The 16,942-nt window shown below is 54.6% G+C and overlaps 1 protein-coding gene across 2 annotated transcripts in view; it reads left to right on the top strand.

Annotated features, from left to right (window-relative positions):
- OPCML (opioid binding protein/cell adhesion molecule-like) overlaps positions 1–16,942 on the top strand; it is a 298,021-nt gene that overhangs the window by 187,365 nt on the left and 93,714 nt on the right. Inside the window, exon 2 of one of the 2 annotated variants that reach the window (XM_010581411.1) lies at positions 6,403–6,487. In XM_010581411.1, the coding sequence (XP_010579713.1) occupies positions 6,403–6,487 (85 nt within the window). Of the gene's footprint in view, positions 1–6,320; positions 6,488–16,942 lie in introns of those variants that run through there. The other variant, XM_010581410.1, reaches the window with a different exon arrangement.

Here is a 16,942-nt window from a genome sequence, read left to right as displayed (position 1 = left end):
CCCCAAGGAAGCCCAGCTGAAGGTACACCCCCACCCTGCACTTTTTTTCTCTTCTCTAATCCTCCAATTCCTTTCGGCCCCGCTCTGATTTTTTTGCCTCTGCTTTCCAGGGATATGGGAAATTGGGGAATGGGCTCCTGGAAGCATCTCTTTGGCAAACGCCAGCAGGGGCTATGCAACGTAGTGGGTTTTTTGTTGTGCTCTCTGATAATCAGCCAGCAATTTTTTTTGCAAGACAATGTCCTCCGTGAAGCAGGCTGAACTTTGGCGTAATGTTCTGGCAACTAAGCAAAATGTCGCACGTCTGTAATTGCCCCCCCCCCGCCCCTTCCCTAGAGAGTCAGGTTTTAACGGAAAAACGGCATGGGAGTTGAAAACTTGCCCAAATGCACTAAATACCAACAGGAATGGCAACAAAAAAATCTTGGCATCACAAAGAAAATCTTAACATTTTGATTTCCTTAGGAAAAAAAAAAAATAAAATCCTGGATCATTGTCAGAAAGACTGCTGGAAAATGAAATCCTCACCTTTCAAGCTTTTCGGGCAATGTTGTGACGGCTCTGCACGGTTCTGCTGTACCCGGGTGTCCCAGCTCCTTCGAGGTTTGCTTGAGCAGCGCAGGGTGTTTTCAGAGTTGGTTTTTTTTCTTTAATATTTGGCGTAATGAGGGAGGCTGCTTTTAACTCTGCAAGGTGGGTGTCTTCAGAGCTGCCTCCTTTCCGAATTTCAGTTGTCAGGTTTACACACATTTTAAGCGTGCCATATGTCTTTGGTTCAGCCTGGGATTTTAGCTGCATGCTGAGCATTAAGTGTAAAGTAATGCTGTTAAAATCCACAGCCATCACTGTGCAGTTGAGCGGGTGTTGCAGGTCCTCCTGAACCACGACCTGCTTCACCACGCTTTCAGCGTGACCCCAGGCTGGGTTTGCATGTTCTTGGAAGGATTTTATGGAAGCGGGGAGGATTTGTGCTTGCGTTTAGGGCACGAGGATGGTGTCAGAGGGGCTACCTGGGCATTGACTGCCAAGCCAGTCCAGCGGTCAGGTATTAGCGAGGAGCATGAGTCTTGAGTTTGCATTTTCTGCCCAGGCGAGTTCAAGCACCACGATCAATTTGAAGAATAGGCTGCATTTTTTTCACAATTACCTCAGCAGGTTTTTTTGGTTTTGGTTTTTTTTTTTTTTTCTAAATTCATGCGATAAATGCATTAAATGTAACAGCACGGAAAATAAAAGTTCAGTTTGCGGAGAGAGCCTGATTTAGTGTGAAGATAAAACAAGATAAAACAACTGGAAAAATTAAGTGGAATAAATAAATTCTGCCGGAGAGAGGCAGGGGTGACAGAGGGAGAGAGCTGTGCGTGTGCCGTTGGCTGGGCAGTGGTCAATCCAGCTGTAAACGGCTTTTCTAAGGCTTTCATCCTGGGAAGGGGGTGATGCTTTGGTGTCCCCCCTCCTCCCCACGTGCCGGCGGAATCTCAGCTTTATCCTGGGACTGTGATATGCGATTCTCCCTGCTCTGCTACTTTGCATGGGGCGTGCGTGCTCGTCCTGCCCGTGCACGGTGCTCTCTGTGCACGCTCTTGCTTTTGGGTGAAGAAATGAGAATATTCGGCAGCAAGTGGGAAAAGGAGGAAGCGGGGCAGCAGGGTGTGGGGGAAGAGGTGTCGGGATGGATTGCCAAATATGCTGGGTAAAAATTAGCAGCTGCAAGTGTGCAAGAGAAAAGGTGGAGAAAAGAGGGGGTAGGGACAGATGGAGAGAAGGAGGGAGAGAAAGAGGAGGTGGGAGAAAAGGGAGGAGGGGATAACAGTGCAGAAAGATATTAGTTAAAAATCTTATAGCCCCGAGCCCAGACGCCATCTGTACGTAGCAGGATACCAACAAGACACAGCTCTCTCTATTTGCCGTGGAGGTGTTACATACATCTTGGCCAGATAGTGTGGCCAAGATGTTCAGGATTAGAAATTTCACATGCCCTGGGAGAGAGATGCCTTAAAAGAGCCCCGTGTTCGGAAAGCGCCGAGCAGCTGTCTGCAAGCCAGGGACTGGAGAGGAGCCGGCGTCTTTGAAAAAGCTTGTCTGGGGTTTCCAGAGGGACATCTGGAGAACTTCCACCAGTGCTGGAGGGCGAATCCCTGGGAGCAAGGATTAGCTCTTTGATTAAACAAGCCCAGGTCCTCCAAGGACTGCTCTCCCCTACAGCTCTGCTGGGTTTTTGCATTCCTGGGCGCAGCATTAACCCCTTCAGTTGCGAACAAGGCTGAATGGCTTAGAGACACCAAAGTTCATCTCGAAAAAAGAAAAGAAAGCTATTGCCCATTATCTCTGCCTTAAGATTTAGTTTTCTTTGCCGGCTGAGGACTGTGCTTTCCCCTTTGACAAGGACGTGGTGGTTCGTTGTGCCTTCCGCGGGAGAAGTTGCTGACCTGGGGTGAAGTGCACCTCGCTGGTGCAGCCGTGTCTGTGCTTCATAGTGTTCCCCTACCCAGGCAGGGTGCTTGCGGGAAGGCTGTAGGCTGTGAATACCCGTGTCTTGTTTAAAAGGAGTTAGAAATACTCTTTGGAGCTCCTTTGGAAGAGGCAGTGTCCCAAAGGCTGCTCGTGAGCAGGGAGGTGACACTTGCTGGCCAAGCGCGTAGGGTCCCGGTGTCACTGGAGTCTCCGCGTCCCTCGCTGCGGTTCATCTCAAAGGAGGTGGACTCGCTCCCTGCTGCGCCGAGAGCATCTCAGCAGGCCCTGAGTTGTGTGGAGAAAGGGGAAAATAATCCGGGAGCAGCAGTGAGGCTGAAGAATAAAATCGAGGGCAGCCGTCCGTAGGTCCTGGTGGCTGCAGGCTGTTCCCCGGCGCGGTACCGGAGCAGCGCTGCTGCTGAGCCACTCCGTGGCCCCTGGGCTCCAGTCCCTCACTAATTACTTCCAGGCCTGTACTCTTGACATTTGCAAGCTCCTGATTAGAGCAACGAGGGAGAAATCTCCGAGGGAGATGGAGGCCAAACTGCACCACTAATAAAAGCTGAGATTGACAATCGGCTGGGAGGCGAGAGACGGGGAGGTGGAAGGACTTGTCCTTGCAGTCTCAGTTTCTTTCTGAGCCTCTGGGATGATGAGAGAAGGTCAGGGCTTGTTAACGTCACTGTGAGGAGCAGGATCCGCCACTGCCATATGCCTGATGCCCCCAGGGCCTGTGCCAGCCTCTGAGTCCCTCTCAGCTAGGCGATATTTTTAGACAGGGACCTGAACTGAAGCCACCCACATGACTACCCCATACAACCTCAGGTCTGCAGACTGTCTAGGTACAAAAGCGGCTCTGCTTTCGTGCCTGCTGACTTAGTGTTTGCATCCAGATTTTGTAGCCTCCTGGATTTCAAGTTCTTATTCCCTTGCCCTTTTCTCTCCCGCGTCCCGGCTTGTTCCCTTCATTTGATGGCAGCATGCTCACTCAGGAGGTAGTGTTAACCAGAGCGATGGGACTGGGAGATATTTGTGATGGGGTCGTCCAGAAGACGGGGGCCGGAGAGGCTGCTCTGGCTGCCTGCACCTGTGTCGGATGCGCAAAGCGGCCTCCGGGGTGAGTGTGGTCGAGACGTATCTCCCACAGTCTCCTGCGTAGTTGTGCCAGGCTTTTGGGTCCCTACACAGTTAAGCAGGTTTCCGTTACGGAAATATGTATAACATTCCCTTCCCAGCCCCCTCTTTCCCCTCCCCGATGCCCCATGTATGCTTACCTGTGCGCAGCTGTCTGTAGCAGCCAGTTTAGCTATCCGTCTATCCGTTTATGCCCTGCCTTTACATCTGTTCGTGGAGCCATGTCTCTCCAGTCTCCTCAGAGACTCTTTCTGAGGCAGACGGGCTTTTTTCCCCTTTAAAACTCCCCTTTCATGAATTACACCGGCTCTGGCAGGCTTTCTGCTACGCACACTCTACGAACTACAGCTTCCTATCCCAAGGGGTAAACACCATTTTACCCAGCAGAGCTTCTGGTCCCTGCAGCACCCTCCCCGCTGGAGCTCATCCTGCTGCTGGATGAGGCTCAGCAGTGCCCAGGGTCGGGCTGTCTTGCTGGTGGGGAGCTGCAATGGGTCTGTGCTGACTCCTTTCTGCTGCTGCTCCCTCCCTGCCAGCAGACACGGTTCCTCTGTGCCAGGGTAGGAGCAGATCGGGAAGGAGATGGGGTGTCCTTCCTCTCCATCCTTCCCCCCGAAGGATGCCCAGCGTTGACTGCTGGGGGGAAAAGGAAGCAGCCAAGCTGCGTGTTCAGGGTTAAGCCAACTTTTCGGCAGCTGAAGAGCTTCCTGATGGAAAACTCAGTCCTGCTTTTCTCGCTCGGCTCCTAGGCTGTCCTATTTATCCAAGCTGCAGTGAGCATCCCTCTGGTGCCTGCAGCCATAGCTGGTGCCGGGAGCCAGCACGCATCTCTGCAGTGCTAGCCTGTGGCTAGCGGTGTATTTAGGATTGCTGTGTCCCACTGCCACATACGACAGACCTGCTATGCTGATAATTGGGCTTGAGATCACTGAAAAACGCTTGCAAAACATCTTTATCAGCTTTAGCAGCTGTGTTTGGGTCCCTGGATGAGGTTGGGGTCCCGAAACAGCTAAAGCTCTTTCACTGGTCTTCATGCTTCTCCTCTAGCCCCTGGAAGGTGCAGGTTCCCCGTGATATATTCAGTAGAAGAGGCAGATGCCCTTTGGAGGAAGGCACCCAACCAAGGTCCAGCCTGTCTTGGCTTGGACATGAGGAACTGTACAGCCTGCTTGCCGGGACATGGCAGCGTGAGGTTGGCTTTCTTTTGTAGGCACAGAGACAGATGCGTCTGGCCGATCACTAGGTCTTGGTGCCCTCAGTTGCTCTCTGAGGAGGTAAACGGTGGTCTCTGGGTGTCTCCGCTGATCTCGGGCGCTGCCCTGCTTGTAAGCGGTGGGGCGGAAAGCCCCGGGGCTTCTTGCTGCAACGATCTCTGTGTCAGGGAGTGGGGACAGGGCAGGGAGATCCTCTTCCAGCCTACTAGGCGATCCTGCGGGGCAAATACATGGTGGCAGGACGCTGTTTCTCACTGCCCTGCCTGCAGGCAGGCTGCCAGCCCCTCTCTGCTACCTGCTGCCCAGGCACAGGGCAGAAAGCGGTCCCAGCCCCGCACGCAGTGGGGTGGGAGATGTGTCAACAGGTGGATGTAGAGGAAGATGCAGAGGAAGATGCAGCGAAGCGGGGTTGGCGTGGGCAAGGGAGCCAGCACCCTGCTGCTCATTGGGGGCTGTACGAGCGTGATGCTGCGGGCAGAACAGTCCTCCCTGCAGCCGGGGTTGAGATGGTTAAAGCGGGGGTGGTGTGTGTGCGTGTGTGTGTGTCCCCCCTTGGGTAGTGGGAGCGCGGTGCGGCAGGGGTTAAAGCCTGGCGTGCGGCAGGCGCCGGGCTCGGCTCGGCTCCCCGCCCGCCCGGGTGCGGGTGCGGGGTGGGCGCGGGTGTGCGTGGAAGCCAAAGTGCCGGTCAGCGATGGAGCCGCTGCCATGACAACCCCGGGAAGTCAGCCTGCGCGCCGCCCGGGGATGCTGCCGGCCAGCCGCGCCGGCGGGGCTGGGATGCTGCTGCCGCCGCCGCCTCTTCCTCCTCCTCCTCCTCCTCCTCGCCCCTTCCCCCGCTCCCCGTCCTCCAGCCGCTGAGGGCAGCTGGGGGCTCCGGCATCCCGGCGTCCCGACATCCCTCTCCCCATCCTGCATCCCGGCGCCTGGACCGGCGCGCCTTTGGGACCCGCCGGCGGGACTGGAGGAAAGGAACTGCCGGGCGCCTCGGCGGAGGCCTTCGCCCGCTCTGCCTTCTTGCGTCTGGACCCGTTTGCTAGCTCGCTCCGGGGGTGGTTTTTTTGGTTTCTCCTGGTTTTTTTGGACTGCCCCCGCTCCGCGCTGCGGAGGGGGAGCTGCGAACTCGGGACAAGTGTGCGGGAGCGGGGCGCAGCCGGGCGGCTCCCCCGGCACCTCGGCGCCCAAGTGAGCCTCGGACTGCTTCCCGGGAAGAGCCGGCTCGCCCAGCGTCCAGCACCTTTGCCACTTCTCCTCCTCCTCTTCCTCCTCCCCCCCGGCCCTCCCGTCCTCCTCCCTCACCCAAGGATACTGGGGACTCCCTCCGGATGCCGCTCGGCAGGCTCAGCGCTCGCAGGCTGCCTTGCCGGGGGCTCTCCTGATCTCCGTGGAGCTCCGCATCGCTCGCCCCGGTGGTTTTGCTCCCCCCCGTCCCCCCCCGCAGGCACCCCGTCCCTCCTCTCCCCCCCCCACCCCTTCCTTTTCGCTCCTTGTCGGGGGTCGGAAAAGTCCCTGCTGCCCAGGATGGGGGTCGGTGGGTGCTTAGCCCTGCCCTGGAGGTGCCTAGTCGTCCTCTGTCTCAGGCTGCTCTTCCTTGTGCCCGCAGGAGTGCCCGTGCGCAGCGGAGATGCCACCTTCCCCAAAGCTATGGACAACGTGACTGTGCGGCAAGGGGAGAGTGCCACGCTCAGGTAGGAGCAGCTGGATTTCTGCCTTGGGGGGGGGACACGGACCCGGGGGGGTCCTGGCTTCGGCTCTCGGTGGGATGCTGTGCGCCGGAGCGGGGCCGCCGGAGGGTCCTGGGACCGGGCTGGAGACTTCGCACGCATCCCAGGGGTTCGTTCCCGGCGTGGCAGAGCGGTTTTTTTGGGGGACCGATGCGCCGGTGCTGCGTGGCGGAGAGCGGGTTGCGGCGGCGAGGCTGGCAATCTCCCGTCGGTGCTGGCGGGGGGCTGTGGGTGCCAGCCGAGGAGCTGACAAAGGGGCTTAGGTGGCAGACAGCGAGTTAGCGCTGCCTCACGCTCCCAAAGTTGTCTCCGTGCGTGTGTGTCTGTGTGGGAGGGGTGTGGGGGGGTCCGCACTGCCTGCACCGATGCCAGCCTGCATCGCCAGCGGGTTTCCAGGGCTGCGATGCCTCCGAGGTGTCAGTGTTTCGCCTTGATCGCTTTATAGTCTCTGCACGAATCTGTTAATATCAAATCAATCTTTTACTCCAGGGGTGCATCTTATGAATTCTGATGGATGCTTTACCTTACGCTGTTTGCTGTAGGAGAAATGCAGGCAGGTTATGTGCAGACGGGCCGCTTCTACGCTGCACAATACGGCAGAGCATCCCTTTTCGTTCCCTGAACGAGTTACAGGTGTACATGGTGCATTACCTGGGTGGGATGGCAGCTCTCAATAGACATCGCAGCAGCGTGGCCAGATGAGCAGATAGCAGCCCAGCCTTTTTCGGAGGGCGGTGGGGGAGTCAGCTCGCGTCCAGGGCTTTGGGTCGTGCTGTTCGCGCTTCAGGGAGGACCTGAGTCGGTTAATCTGGCTGGGCGAGCATCCCTGGGACTTGGGGAAGAAGCACGGGGGATGGTGGGGCGTGATGAGCCTGGAGCGAGCGAGTCCGGAGGAGTTAGTCTGCTGCTTTCTCTGCGATAACGAGCAGCGTGTTGCCCCCGACGCGAGGCTGGCTGCTCCCTCGCGCAGACCCGGAGTAACGGGGCTGCAGCAGCGAGCAGCTCCTCTTCCCGAAGCCAGGCACAGGGAATGGCACAAGCGAGCCGAGCGTGTCACGCTCTCCGTTAGCAGCCGAGCCATCGCGGGGATGAGGAGCTTGCGCCAGTTTGGGCGGTGGAGGCACGGGGGGGTCAGCCAGGCTTTCCACGGCTGGGGTGGTCTTTGTAGAGGGGAAATGTTCGGCGCGTGATCGTGGTGGTGGGAAACGGGCTCCGGCTCGAGGGCTGTGCTGCCGGGAGAGGTGTGGGTTGCTTGTCTGCCTGCCTCCGGCACAGCTCCTGCCAGACTTTGGGGTGTTTGCCTGTGCCGGGAGCATCCCTGTTCCTCGGTCCCAGCCAGGGACCCGCTGGGACGCACTTGTCATCACCCCGTGTAACTGGGGTCTGTGGCACAGCGGGAGAGCAGAGGGCACGTTTCCGTGTGCTCTTCGTAATTGAACCGCAACAATGATTAACCTGAGCTAGAGCGAGCAAGGCAGTTTAAAGAGAAGACGACAATCCCCCAGCGAGATGCCTTTGGCCTTGGTGCTCTTTTCCTCGCCTTTTGAATTTGTCTCCCTGGTGAAGCGTGTGGTTTGGGGCTCTCCGAGGCAAGGCTCGTGGCGGTCAAAGCAGGATGGGTGCTTGCTGTGGGTGAGCTGGGGGCGGGGGGAGACGGGGCTGAGCCCCTTCCCCTGGGAGCCCCCACAGCTCTGGTACTGGCCGAGGCTGCTGCCAGCAGAGGGCTGACTTGGATCTCCTTCTTTTTTTTAAGCTTCTGGCCTCTTTTCTGTGCTGTTTGCGAGAGGGGATGTTTGTGAAGCAGCCAGCCCCAGAGCGGTGGGGTATTTTAGCCTTCGTGTAAGAAACTCTGCATCCCCTGGTGGGACTCCGGGTGCCAGCGCTTAGAGGAACCCTTTGCCTCAAAAGCATTTGCTCTCTACCCATTTACTCCCTCAGCGTCTGCTCCTGCCCAGGCTCTCTGGTGCATCTTTCCCATGCTCTCACCCTCTCCTTTTTTCCTTTCAGCTTTAGCTTTTCCCTGCTGCGGTTGGGTTTCTGGCCTCCAGCTCCCATTTGCCCTCAGCCTGCCCCATCTCTTCTTGCATTGCTGTTTCCCAGTGGCCCCCCTTCTTCTCTCCCACCCTTGTTTCCCTGCTGCTGCCGCCCCTCTGCAGCCTCTGAGTAGAGAGCAGGTTTCCATCTTGCCTTGGGTCTGGAGGTGGGCAAGGCATTGCACGCAGCAGCCCAAAGGGGTAGCATCAACTGTGGGTTGCCCACAGCAGCCCAAAGGTGGAGCTTCTTGAAGATGTGGCTGGTATTTATTTGCAGGCTGCAATGCCCTCAGGAGAGCCAGGAAGGGGAAACTGCCCTGGACAGTCTTTCCGTGTGGGCGATGCTTTGATCGATGTCTAGCCTGGGACCCCTGATGAGGTTTTCTCCCAGCAAATAGTCTGTGCACCCGTAGTAGGAGCAGATGAGGTGTCCTCTGCTGTCCTCCCTGCAAAATGGCATTTTTCTTGGGGCTCAAGCCGAGGAGTTGGGCCTTGAAAAACTGAGAAACCTGTAATTCCAGGTTGTCGCACTTGCAGAATTAGCTGCAGTCCTGCTAGGTCTGGAGGGATCGGGTCCTCTCCCATCCTGCTTCGTACGGTGCTGCGTGCCTGGTCATGAGATGGGCTGAGCCCGTGAGTCTCCCTGGCTTCGGCAGGGCTGATGGAAGCTCTTTGCTTTCCAAGATCAGCTCTTTAACCACACATTGCATTGCAGAAGGGAAGAGATGAGAGAGAACAGAACCGCATGCTAGCGGTGGAGGAAACCTGGAGGCTTTTCAGGCTGGTTGTGGTTTTCCTGTATTGCATTTTGGGTGCTTCCATTTCCAGCTCTCCACCCTTTTTCAGAGGGAGGCTCAGTATAATCCTTGCAGAAACTAAGGCTCCATCTACAGGCAACTGCTAGGTCATCTTAGATCAGCAGCAAATGATTTCCCTGTTTTAAGCAGAGATTGTTGATAATTCACGACTTTTTATTGTAAGAACAAACAATTCCCGTAATAGTCATGCACCTTCCCTCTCTGGGGAACTCAAGGCAGTTTGAAAATTCTCTGTGTGCTATTCAACAGAAAATCAAGCTGCCTCTTACCTGACTCTGAAATACAAGACCTTCTGCTGTGAAGCGGGGCAGATGTTTAGATGGCAGGAGTAACCCGTGTTACGCACCAGTTTGGGACATGAAACGGAACAAGGAGCACGCTGGTAATGGACAGGGGGGTTGAAGAAGGTCACTTTTTAATTTCCCAGCTGGGATTTGATGTGGAAACAAGGATTAAATCTCTGCTTTTGGGAAGAGTGCCACCAAGTCTCGGCTTTCTACGCACGATGCTTCTTGGATGCGTGCCCTGCCAGCCGTGGGGCACGGGCATCCATCCCCTAGGCTGCTACGGGGGTATCACTGGCAGGTCCCCAGCACGGTTAGCAATCCCAAGGGGCTGACCCTGGCTTAGAAACCTTGGGTTGCGTTTCATCCCAACTGCATCGCAGCGGTGGAAGCATCTGCACCATCGCAGAGGGCTGCCGGCGTTTGAGCCGGAGCGCAAAGGCGATGCAGGCAGGGGCTGAACCGCAGGTAACGCCGCTGCTGTGGCAAATATTCAAGAGGTGTTGAAATGGGGACGTATAGTAAACAGGATCGTATTGCTTGTGCCGCCAGCAAACCGACCTTTTATAACAGGCATCAGTACAGTTCATAAAGACATAAAACAACAGCTGCTCAAAATTTCAAGGCTTTATAGTTTTATCAGTATTTAAGAAATAGTGGCTTTTTTTTTTTTTATTAAAGCAAAAAGAGTGCGTTTCAGTGGTTGGAAGGAGCAGCTGGGAGACAGGGTGTGCTGGGTTTTCTGCTTGGCTGTTGCCCCAGGGACACCAGGACTTGAGAAGGCTCCTCCGTTGCTCTCTGCCTCAATTTCCCCATCTGTAAAATGGAGCCAACAGCAGTTGCTTGTCAGCGATGATTAGAAGAAATGAGCGTTCATCGGTGGTGCTAAGATTGTACAAAAGATGTTAGGCAAGTAAACTAGGCTTTTCTCTAAACTAAATAATACAGGGATGCTTTTTCCCCCTCTATCTAAAGGCAGATTTTCAAGTCAAATCGCCCTCCACCTTTATATTCGCTTCTGTGGCCTCCCCCATTGCTTGTCCACAAAGGAGACCAAAAAAGCAGGGTAGCTTTGTTCATTCACATCCAAGACTCTGCGACTGGCTGTATTTTGCCAATTAGCGAGTATGAGAACAATTCCAATTAAAAATAAAAAGCCAGAATAAAACATCACGAGATGCCATTCTTCCATTTATTTTTGCAATTATAGTTTTAATTATTTCTGACAATGCTGCTTTTGGGGTTTTTTTTTTTTTTTTGGGTGTAATAATCTACCGCAGTCTGTTTCTCAGCACACGATGAGGCTTCAGTAAAATAAAACCAGCAGGAGCAGGCGGCGGACCACAATCTCTGGGCATAGGTCTGGGAAGTCGGGAAATCAGATTTTTTTGCCTCTGTCTCAGTCAAACCACCAGCCCTCGGTTTACCTACCTGTTAATGGGGGTTGTGACACTCACCTGCCGCCGTGCAACGTGCAACCGTGGTACCCGGCAGCAAAAAGAAGCGTTAATGCAGCCACGTCTCTGCTGTTAAATCCTTGCTGAGAAGTGGGAAGAGTTGCCGCTTTTTGTGTGCAAATGCTAAAAGTGTGGGGATTAGCGAAGAGCAGATTAGCGAGGACTTGCTCCATTGCTGCCCCCTCCCTCCCCCTCCTACCCCAAAAGTTTTCTGGAGCAGCTAAATATATACCTGCCGTTTCCAAGGTAGAGCTCGCTGCGTGGCGGAGCTGTAATTGGCGACTCAGTGAAATTACAGCCACGGATTCTGGCATTTGGATCCTCCTGGCTGGCATAATAATTTCTCCCTAGGTAGCTGGTATTTAACTTGTCTTATCTGCTCCTGATAGTTATAATTACAGTGCCCGCTAATTTCACTGTAATATTGCAGCCGTTGGAAGGGTGGTTGGCCAAAGGTCGGGGGGTTGCGGGAGGGCTCCCTCCACCCCAGCCCGTTACACGAAGGCAGACGCTGCTGCCGAAATGCAGATGCTGAGACCGTGCAGCACCCGCTACCCAACCTCCCCGGTCGTGCCCCTTTCCCACCTCGGGGGGGCTGGAGCAGTCTCGCAGCCCCCCCGCCATGCCGTTATCCTCGCTAGCATCCCGGGAGGAGATGCTGGAGGGAGTTTGAAGTCCTGGCGTCCTTGCTGCTGGATGAATGTCGGTCTCCGTCTCGGGCCAGGGTAGGGCTTGCTGGTTTGCGTGGGGTTGCCTGCTTGGGTTGCATGGTTGTCCCCACTCAGGAGCACGGTCCTGCTGTGCGAGGGGGGAGATTTCGGGGCCGGCTTTGGGGAGTTGACCCTCAGCCGGCGAGGCTTTGGCTGCTGCTCATGCCAACGCCTCTCCTGCCAAGCTGGTGCCGGTACAGCAAGAGAGGCTTTGCCGTGAGCGTGGGACCGGACTCGAGCAGCAGAGAGCTACAGCCCCGCTGATACAGAGATCGTAACCAGGGCACCGGCGTTTTTGCTTCAGAAAAGCCTGGTTTTGAGAGGGCAGCGAGCTGGTCCGGCTCTGCAGCGGGAGGAGGAGTCACTCGGTGTCACCTCTCCAAGGGCCAGGATGCAAGCCCTGGGAATGTCCTTTTGCCTGGCAAAAAGCGCAACCCCCCCCGCTAAGTTTTTGAGCTCTACTAGCCAGAAATAGTTACAAGCGGTGATATTCAGCTCCAGGGGATGAGACTGAACTGTTAGTAATCCTTTCGCTATAGGGTACACGAGATCTTTTTGCGAGCATAATAAACTCCCTGGGATTGCAAGCAGTAATAGCTGTCCTTCCCCTGGATCACGCACGCTGCTCCAGGAGCTCGGGTCTTTGTTTCTAGAGAAGGATTAGGTGTTAACGCTGCAAAATGAAACCGGGGCACAGTGGCTGTCTTTCACATTCCCGGTTTCTGAAGAGTTTCTCTGTTCCCTTGACTGCTCTCACAGTTTGCCTCCTCCTTGCGTTTCTCAGCCCTAAACCATGGATGCTTTTTACAACAGCTGGACATATTGTTTTAAGTGATAATCTTTAGATACTGCAGCTGAGCAGACAGTTCATAAGGAATATCTGATTCGGTGACTATCACTTCTTCTTCCGTCCTTGCGAGCAGTCTTTGAGGGTTAGGATGTTCTGGTTTTTCTTCTTTGTGGTGTTTTTTTTTTCTTCTTATTTTTTTTTAATGAGAAAAATAATTCCCCACCCCAGCCCCTGCTAACAATTCTTAGTCTGTAATGGGTTGCTTACTTCAGGTTTGATTTGATGCATAGGTCTTGTCTTCCCTGACAGAAGCCTTCAAGGTTGGATCTTTAGTGCAAAATGCTCACATATTGTACTTCTGTTTTCCTATGAATATTTCCCAAGATTTGCTTAAAACGAGTTGTTTCCATGACTATACTCACTTGATGGACTTGTTCCTCAGGATAAAAATGAGTCTTAAAGTCTGCTTCTCCGTGGAGGGGGAAGATAATGAGAACAACAACTGTTGTGGCGGAGGATCGGATCAGTAAATTGTGCTGACGCCGATAAGGCGCTTTGTGCCATCTCCAGTGCAGGTAGGGTTCAGAGCGGGGAAACCCGAGGAGCCGTCTCGCAGAGCATCTTGCTTTTTCTTCTCTTGGTGTGCCAAGGCTTGTGTGTGGTGTCACCTCCTGGCTGGAGCTGGAGAGAGGAGGAATGGGAGGCTAGGAGGGAGAAAGTGGAAGAAGAGAGGCGAAAAGTTGGCAGGGGAGAAAGAAAGTGGCAGGGGCAAGAAGGGAATGAGTAAAGGGAAAAACAAAGCGTTGGAAGGGATGAACCAAAGAAGCAGCCACGACTGGTAACTCCCACCGCGTGAAGTTCAGCGCTGTGGGTTGAGTTCCTAAATCAGAGCCCAGCAGTCAGCATGGCCGGCTGGACCACGGGGATGTGCCGGCTGCAGGGAGCTGAGATGTCGGGGGCTTTGGCTTGAGCCAGCTGGTACCCGGGTCCCAGGACCAGTCACAACAGGGCAGTGCGTCCCCCCTGCTGCCTCCTATTTGTTTATATTTTCTCTGCCTGTGTGTATATATATATATAAAAAAATCTAACAAATTTCTAACCCATATAAATCCAATTACCCATGTTTTGCCTGCAGGGAGCGAGGGAGATTAATGTTTGGTATTTTGGCAGGAATGTAAAAAGAAATAGGTGGTAATAACAATGAAGGCTCATAAAAAGGAACCGATAGCCGTGTCTGCGCCCGGGAACCCGGCCGTAATTCTCGTGGGCACTTGCCGGCAGGGTGCCCTGCTCCCGCGGAGGGGCAGGAAAGAGCCAGGAGTGCTTCCTGGGCACCTGAGCATTCATCCTGCGAGCAGAGATGACATTAATGTGATAATAATGGAGGCTGATAAAAAGAAATGGTTTATGCTCCCAGGGCACCTTCTCGTAACACATCCCGCTCTGCGTCGCAGCTTGTAAGAGCCATGGGAGCGTGCTGCTATTGTCCCCGTTTTGCAGAGAAGCAAGCGACTCCCATGAAAGGAGGATGAACATGGAATTTTTTTGGAAGGAGGGATGGAAGCTAAGCTCTTCACCCTCCGTGATGAGTCTGTGGTTGTCTTGGTCCCTGCTGATCTCGTTTGGAGTGACGTGGCCCGGAGTTTTTCGGGCAGTTATGGCTGTGGGTAGGAGCTGGGAGCACCAGAGTTGTGCCCAGGCAGAGAACAACGTCTCTCATAATTTTTTCCTCCACTCTCAGCCCTTTTCTGCAGGGTCTCTGCAGGCTGAGTTTCCCCCAACTCTTTCCCTTCCCTAGCATGAACCCTGGCACACGAGATGCCTTCTCCCTGCAGCTCTCGGTCAGAGGACAGCAGTCTTGTCTGAGGACAGGCAGTCACCGCAAGGCTGTACCCATCACATCACGTCGGTTCGTCCCCTTCTGCTCCTCGGTCCGCAGCCCACGGTCTGTCCCACGTGGTGACTGCAGTCGAGAGGGTGTCCTGCTACCAGGCGCCTCTCCTGCCTCGGCTTTGACACTCGGGAGCCAGCCGCTCATCATCCTTCATCGATACCCTCCGCTCTGCTGCCCGGGTGACGTCCCCTCTTGGGCACAGCGCTGCTCTCTGTGTCCCCTGCGTTGCGGGTTCCTGCGCTGCTCCCTCCACCATCACCCACGGTCACGGATTAATCACGGTTCAGATATTGCATCCCTGCAGCGGTTTCTGCCTTCTCTGCTGGCTTTGCATCAGGCTCCTTGCTCTCCGTTTATTGCCACCACCGGTTTTATAACCCACTTTATCAGATGACTTTTTTCTTTCTTTCTTAAAGAGCATAACCCACGAGCAACTCATCATTTCAGAAAGAGGGAGAGTGCCGTTAGCAGAAGAGAAAGCCTCCATGCTTATACCTTAAATGAAGAGGCTGCTTTACTGTGTTGTTGCATTTAATTCAATCAAGGCAGTTAAAGCCGAGATTTAAAGTCCTTTGTGTGATCACAGGAGTTGCTCTGATGCAGCAGCAGGTAGAAGAAAAGATTGAGCCCATTTCCAAGGAGACTCTAAGTAACTGTTGGAAGCAGCCAGGCCTGGGGCTTACTGCGGCAGCGGCTACGGTGGGAAGCTGTTAGCATTCACGTCGCATCCCATCTCATCTCTCTCTCCGTCACCCTCCTTGCTCTTCCTCCTTATCCCCATATATTCCTTTAAGTGGAATTGATTAGTTTGGGTTTTTTTTTTTTTTTTTTAACTGGGGGGAGGGCTGTTTTTAATTAATATTCTTAACTGTATGATAATTAACGCCGGCTGGTCCCATCGCAGTCTGAGTCACCCTCTCCTCCGTTGTTCTTGTGAGAAAGCTGTTTGGACTTAATTAAAGTTAGGGATCGAGGGCTAGCGGGAACAGCGGGAGTCTTGCAGGGCTTTTGATGAAATGATTGCTGTGGGGGAAGCGGCTAGTTTCTTCCCGGAGCCATAGATCGCGATGCCGAGACACCCTTACGACTGTCTGGTTTGACTGCCTGCATTACACGGGCCATCGCACCTCGTCCCACATTTCCCATCCTGCGCCCGCAAACTCCTCCCGGACGCCACAGCCCCTGTTTTGGGGCCGGAGGACCCGGTTTCGGTGCGTTGCCCCTGCATAGAGGTATCCCCTCCCTGAGGGAGCGTGTCCTGGAGCAACACCAGCGGAGCTGCCCGCGCCGGTCGCTGCCAGGGGTGTCGCAGGTCACGGTGGGGGATGTTGGAGGGATAACGGAGAAGCTGCGTGGACTCGGCAGGTCTTTTTCATCTCTCGTGTCAGCGCTCGTGCTAGCAGGCAGCACTGCCACCAGAGCTCAAATGCAGCCCAAACAAGAGCTTAACAAGCTCCGAGAGCTGTCCGGAAAGTTATCCTGACACCAAGTGACAGACTCTCAATTGATATCCTCTGGAGACTTTAAACTCACTTCTGCGAGGTTTCCAAAGCTGGTTTTGTCTCATACCTGAAGAATCCTTTATCTGCCGCGACGCCTCCCCTGCCTTGTCTCATTGCTCTTGATGTTTCTCTTTGTTGCCTGCTGCAGCACGAGTAAACCCCACTGCAAAACTATTTAAGAGGGGTTTCTCTTGCTCCCTGCTCCTTCTCTGGTCTGCTCTACTCTCTTGCTGGGGTTCCCGTATAAATTGCCTGGGCTGATGCTGTTCCTGCTTGGCTCTGCAGGGAACTGGCTGGAGTGACGTCAGGACCGCTGCCGCTCATCCGAGAGGGCAGGGGATGCTCCAGACCGCTGGGGAAGGGCAACTATAGTGCCTGGTGTGGAAAAGGGAGGAGAAACTGTCCTAGGAGATCGCTCACCTTCCATCCTGAGAAAGCTCTGGAGCAAACAATCAAGCAAAATTTTTGTGATCAGCTAGGAAAGGATAAGAAGCTGTGCTACAGCCAGCGGAGATTTGCCAAGGAGAAAATGTGTCAGACGAATCTAATATCCTTCGTACGACAGCGTAACAAGCCCCGTGGGTGGGGGGCAAGCAGGAGATGCCTCAGACGGTGACCCAGGCAAGGCTGTAGCTACTGCCCTGCGAGCTGATGGGAAGCCTAAGGTGACAACCACCGCCTGGAGCAGGCTGTAAGGCAACAGGCTGGCCGCTCTAAGGTGCTTCCCTGCTTTTGAGACCCAGCCCAGTAGGAACTCTTTGCCCAACTGACAGGAGAAGCTGCCTTTGCAGTAGTTTCAGGCTGCAGCTGGCTGATAATGTCCTGCTCGATTGCACAAAGGGCTTGGGGGACCGTCTTCGTGTTCTAAATCTCCTTGCGCAGGATTCCCGGTGTGGGAGCGTGTCTGTTCGTAGCATCGGTGTGCTGCAGG

Source organism: Haliaeetus leucocephalus, unplaced genomic scaffold, assembly GCF_000737465.1.
Source record: "Haliaeetus leucocephalus isolate CR32 unplaced genomic scaffold, Haliaeetus_leucocephalus-4.0 Scaffold773, whole genome shotgun sequence".
Taxonomy (NCBI): domain Eukaryota; kingdom Metazoa; phylum Chordata; class Aves; order Accipitriformes; family Accipitridae; genus Haliaeetus; species Haliaeetus leucocephalus.
The sequence above is the reverse complement of the archived record's forward strand: the minus strand, read 5'-3'. Positions and strand labels throughout refer to the sequence as shown.